General features: G+C 46.2%; 1 protein-coding gene across 1 annotated transcript; it reads left to right on the plus strand.

The window, feature by feature from the left end:
- Nucleotides 1–379: 379 nt before the first annotated feature.
- On the plus strand, nucleotides 380–1342 carry LOC120979346 (olfactory receptor 5V1-like). Its single transcript, XM_040408056.1, has one exon. The coding sequence runs from the start codon at nucleotides 380–382 to the stop codon at nucleotides 1340–1342; it is 963 nt and encodes a 320-aa protein (XP_040263990.1).
- The last annotated feature ends 4757 nt before the right edge of the window (nucleotides 1343–6099 follow it).

Here is a 6099-nt window from a genome sequence, read left to right on the forward strand (position 1 = left end):
GAATTCAAAACGACAGTGTGAAAGTAGCCTAAAGAGAAGAGATTGGAAGTTCTCATTTTATAGTTGCTTTGCCCATAAAAGGCACATAAAGCCTGGTTACTGACAATCTTCTCAAAGTCTGGTTATTGTAAACCATGCCTCAATGCAAGCAACTTTCAGAAAATCTGCAGAAGATGTGATTGATCCATCTATCCATAAACTATAACTATCTTTCAGAATTGTTACACTTCCACTACAGATATGTATACTTAATGTATTTCTGTGGATTCCTTATAATAATTAGTTAAAGGGATACAAGGATATTACCTGGAGCAGGTTGAGGACTTACCTCTCGACTTCACTGCCTCATTTTCTGTATTTCTTCGTTATTACTAGGGAAATGGATCCATCGATTGGTAACTGCACTGGAGAATTTCGCCTCCTCTCATTTTCTGTCTCTGCAGATGTTCAGATTGTGTTTTTTCTTGGGATCTTATTCATGTATTCCTTAATTCTCCTGGGGAACCTGGTTATTATTGTTCTCATTTCTCTGGCTCCTCACCTTCACACCCCCATGTACTACTTCCTCTGTAACCTCTCAGTGCAAGACATCATCTACGTATCATCCATTCTTCCAAAATTCCTCGCCATAACAATAACCAAAGTCTTAAGGATCACGTTCCCAGGATGCTTCACACAGATGTTCTTTTTTACATTTTGTGTTGGGACGGAGTTCTTACTCCTAACATCAATGGCGTATGACCGATATGTGGCCATTTGCATCCCTCTGCGCTATACAGCCATCATGAGTAAAGTAACATGCGTCCTCCTGCCTGTGGCTTCCTGGCTGGTTGGGTTCCTAACTGCTCTGATACATTCTCTGATGGTCTCATTTGCTTCCTTCTGTGGTTCTCAAGACATTAATCATTTTTATTGTGATTTGAAGACGGTGATAAAACTGGCCAGCAGCGACACCACACACATCAAGACCTTGTTATTTGTGGTGTGCATCGTTTTAGGGTTGTTCCCCTTTTTGCTGATTCTGACGTCTTACATATTTATTATTTCAAGAATTGTTAAAATCCGAAGCTCAAAAGGTAGAATGAAGGCCTTCTCCAGCTGCTCGTCCCATCTCACTGTGGTCATCTTGTTCTACGGAGCGCCACTCAGCTCCTACATGATCCCAGAGAGTGAACACTCCCAGGAAAAGGACAAGCTGCTGTCCTTGTTGTACACGGCAGTTGTTCCGCTATTAAATCCCCTTGTCTATTCTTTAAGGAATAATGACGTTATGTCAGCGATGAAGAAAATCAATGAAAAGTACTTCAGGTTTCCTAGCGTCGCAGGAAATATCAACCACTAATTCATGGCGAAGTCTGGTGAAGGAAAGCCATTTCCAATTACCCTGTTCTGCTGTCCTGAATTAATGAGGAACTCTACCAAATACCCAGAGGGGAAAGCAGCAAAAAATGATTCTTCTCTCTCACTCAGTCTCTGAAGGACTTGGCCTGACCATGCATTAACTATTGATGTAGATAAGAACCATGTAAAACTCATTTTTGACTTTGGTGGATCTACTGCTCAACAGTAAAGTTGCTCTCAGATTTTCCTGAGGATTACAGTAAGTTTCTTAATAGTAATGTATGTACACAGTGACTCCACCAGCAGAATAGTGAGTGCAGCTCTGGAGTATAATACAGGATGTAACTCAGGATCAGTACAGGATAAGTAATGTATGTACACAGTGACTCCACCAGCAGAATAGTGAGTGCAGCTCTGGAGTATAATACAGGATGTAACTCAGGATCAGTACAGGATAAGTAATGTATGTACACAGTGACTGCACCAGCAGAATAGTGAGTGCAGCTCGGTAGTATAATACAGGATGTAACTCAGGATCAGTACAGGATAAGTAATGTATGTACACATTGACTCCACCAGCAGAATAATGAGTGCAGCTCTGGAGTATAATACAGGATGTAACTTAATGATTTTCCTAGTCTATGACGTAAAGTCATGGTTTTATTAAAGACACGGAGGCGAGTATTGCTATCTCTTCCTTTACTGTCCACCATTAGCAGCAAAGAAATTTACATAAAGAACAATGTAACCATAGTAACCATGGACCCTCCCCTGACAGCCCCTATAACAGGCAGCTCCTCCTCTGGGTCTTCTTCTTTCTTTGGACATCTGACACCATCACCGGAACACCAACTGGAACCGTAACTGGAAACCGGAATCTGGAAGCGAACATCTCAGCTCCATCCGAATTGCAGAACCAAAGCCAACGTGGCTAACACTCCTGGAGAAAACACAGAAGGATGTAGATCCCTGAAGTCAGCGGAACATCAGCCTGAAATGGAAATAAATAATATGACAAGTGTAAAAACCAGGTGGAAAACTCACAAGGTCAGACAGACGCTAATCGGTAATGAACCGTAAGACCATACATTAAAATACAATAATATTAAACATACACCAGCATAACATAGACCGGGAAGAAAAAAACCAGGGCGGGCAATACTCGCCTCCGTGTCTTTAATAAAACCATGACTTTACGTCATAGACTAGGAAAATCATTAAGTTTTACAGCAAGACACGGAGGCTCATTCTGCAAGTTTAAAGCTGATCAATAAGAGACGAGAACACATGAGGAGGAGGACGAAAATAAAATTCTCTAAATGTCGTGACTCTAGACCAGTCGGCCAAACGCAAGATGTCCTCCAAACAAGCCCCCGATATCGCCAGGGAAGTGGCTGTCGCGCCTCTGGCCGAATGCGCAGTAAAGACAGAGGTATCTACTCCAGAAAGGGACATGATCCATTTCATCCATCGCGCTAAAGTTGGACTGGAAACCGGTCCAAAAGGATGACGAATGGAGAGAAAAAGTTGCGGAACCCCAGAAGACCGGTGAGCCCTCGTCCGAGACTCATATTCCTTCAAACAGGCCACTGGACAAAGCCCCGGCGTAGACGGAAAACAGGGATAAGAAACCGACCTGATGTTAGTCTTAGTGCGTCGGGAGATGTTGAACGTGACACCCTCAGGAGTGAAAGACCTGGCGTCATGATCAAGGGCCCTCACATCAGAAACTCTTACAGGAGATGAGGCAAAAGAGCGTCAATAATTTAGACGACAGTTGACGGAGGGAGAGATCCGGATTATCCGGCCAAGCGGAGAGGAAGGAGAGGACCAAAGAGACATTCCACGTTGTTGTGTGGTCGGGGGGGGGGGGGGGGGGGGGCAAGCTAAACGAGAGCCACGCAACAAACGAGAAAAAGAAGGATGCTGTCCCGCAGGGACACTGTCGAATCCCTGATGAGTGGAGGAAATAGCCGAGCGGAAGAGGTTGATAATCCTATAGGCTCTCCCCGCTTCAAAAAGGGAAGTAAGGAACTGTAAGAGTTGAGTCACAGGTGCCGAAATGGGATCCAGGTCCCGTTCCAAGCACCAGCTAACCCAAGTTGCCCGGGCTGCCCGATAAGATTTTCTGGTGCCAGGAGCCCAAGCGTTGTCCAGGAGGCGTCTAGTTGCATCCGAAATGCCTTCGACTTTTCCGGGCGTCCTGAGATTCGGCATGCCAGCAACTGAAGCGAGCCGTCGATCAGCAGAGGATGGTGTATGCCTTGAGGTCCGTGGAGAAGATTCGTCTGACACGGAAGGAGTAGAGGCACGTCCACTACAAGTTCCAGGAGGATCAGGTACCAGGCTTGAGTCCCCCAAAAGGGGACCACCACCACCAATTCCGCCTCCTGACGACGAGTCTGTAACAGCATCCTCGGAATCATAGCAAAAGGTGGAAACGCATAATGCAGAGCAGTCGACCAGTCCTGAAGGAATGCATCCACCGCCTCCGGGTCCGGACGCCAGCTGAAGAACCGGGGAAGCTGAGAATTAAGTCACGAGGCAAAGAGGTCTATGTCAAAAGGACCCCAGACGCCCAACACTGTAGAAAACACCTCCGGTGCCAGTCTCCAATCGGTGCCGTCCGCGAAGTATCGGGAGCTCCAATTCGCCCGGTAGTTGTGTAAGCCCGGAAGGTATTCCGCTTGCACCATGATGTCCCTGGATAGGCAGTAGGACCAGAACTCCTTCGCCAGGCGCGCCAAAGTTGCCGTATGGGTTCCCCTCAAACGATTGACTTAGCGGACTGCCGAAACGTTGTCCATGCGCAACCTGATGCACGCATGGGCGACTCTGTTGGTAAAGCTCCGAATGGCAAATGAACCCGCCAGAAGTTCCAGTGCGTTGATGTGGAGGTGGGCTTCATCTTCCGACCACCGACCTCCTGTGGAAATTCCGTCGCAGTGAGCCCCCCAGCCCTGGAGGCTCGCATCCGATTCCACGGTGAATTCCGATTGAAAACCAAAAATCGCCTTACCATTCCATGCCTCCAGGTTGTCGATCCACCAATGAAGTTCCTCCCGTGCCTCCGAATCCAGGACCACAGTGTCCGCAAACGTGCACCGGACCGAAGGTGTGCAATCTTTAGCCGCTGGAGGGCGCGATAACGGAGAGGGGCTGGGAACACCACCTGAATCGAGGAGGCCAACAGGCCAATGATGCGGGCCAGGTGACGCAGGGACAGGCATACAGCAGATAGACGTGTCTCAGTTCCTTGCGGATCGAACGCAATTTCTCTGACGGAAGGCTGAGGGAGTCCGAGATCGAGTCCACCATAAAACTCAAGAACTCCATCCGTTGTGACGGGGTGAGCAAGATTTCTCCAAGTTCAGGAGAAACCCAAGACCCGCCAGGGGGTCCGAAGTCCAGCGAAGATGTTCCAACAGGACCAACCGAGATTGGTGCATGATGAGGATGTCGTCCAGATATACAACAAGACGGACTCTTCGACTCCGCAGCCAGGACATGACCGTACGCAACAGTTTGGTGAAACACCAAGGTGCCGAGGACAGGCCGAACGGGAGACAAGTGAATCGCCAGATCTCGCCTCTCCACCGGAAACTGAGAAGATCCCTGGACGGCACGGCAATCGGAACCGTAAGGTCTTTGAGATCCAACTTCACCATCCAGTCCCCAGGGATCAGCAAGTCTCAGAGCAGGTGAATTTGAAGTGGCGATAGCGCACCACCGCATTCAAGGCACAGAGATTTATAACCGGTCGCATTTGACCGCCCTTCTTTTGTACGAGAAAAATTTTGCTGAGGACTCCCCCGGGAGCAGGGGAAGCCCTTTCTTTTTTTATTTTTTTTTTATTATCTTTTTATTTTCATTTTAATAGCAAAGACAGGTAGACAAGTTGACATCACTTATCATTTTTTACAAAATGCCAAACATTCACAAAATACTATTTGTTATCAATAATCTTAGAGTACAGAGAACATAAGCAAATGTTGGTACAATTATGCAATATCGTATCCAATTGCAAAGGATATGAATAGAATAAAAAGAAAAAATCAGCAATAAAAGTAATCCTAACCTAGGCAAGTAAAGAAAAAGAAATAAATAAATGTCACAAACAACGGGGGTATTGACAAGGACACGACACAAAAGGAAAGGTAGTAAAAGGTAGACGCCATACGCTCACTGATTAAGCTCATGAAGTCGTCCCATAACTGCCATATTTTGTTGAACCTTTCCAAACTATTAGTTAGGCTAGCTGATAGATATTCCATCCTTCTAACTTCGGTGATATTGGTAAGAAGGTCTAGCTGGGTGGGGGAAGTTGTTTACTTCCAGAATCTAGCTATAAGACGCCTGGCTGCGGTCAGAATGTGTAAAGTAAGAAGTAAAACATGTTTCTTCAGTGATATCGGCGGCATATTTAACAAATAAAAGAAAGGGTCAAGTGGGAATCTGATATTGAGCAGACTGAAAAGAACCTCCTGTACCATATGCCAAAAAGACTGAATCAAGGGGCATTCCCCAAAAATATGTAAATGAGAGCCTTCCCCTGTAGCACATCTCCAACATCTATCTGAGATGCTAGGGTTAAGGTGTCTCAATAATTTTGGGGTGTGATACCAAAACATAAGTATCTTATAAGAATTTTCCTTATGTGTAACGCAGGAGGAGGTCTTTGCAGTCCTTTCCCAAATCAGCCCCCATTCAGCAGGCGAAACAGAGCGACCAAGGATAGATTCCCATTTAATCATATAA

Source organism: Bufo bufo, chromosome 9, assembly GCF_905171765.1.
Source record: "Bufo bufo chromosome 9, aBufBuf1.1, whole genome shotgun sequence".
In the NCBI taxonomy this organism is placed as follows: domain Eukaryota; kingdom Metazoa; phylum Chordata; class Amphibia; order Anura; family Bufonidae; genus Bufo; species Bufo bufo.

Bases quoted from the DNA above. Each gene is read 5' to 3' on its own strand.
- LOC120979346 (XM_040408056.1), top strand. From the start codon at position 380: ATGGATCCATCGATTGGTAACTGCACTGGAGAATTTCGCCTCCTCTCA.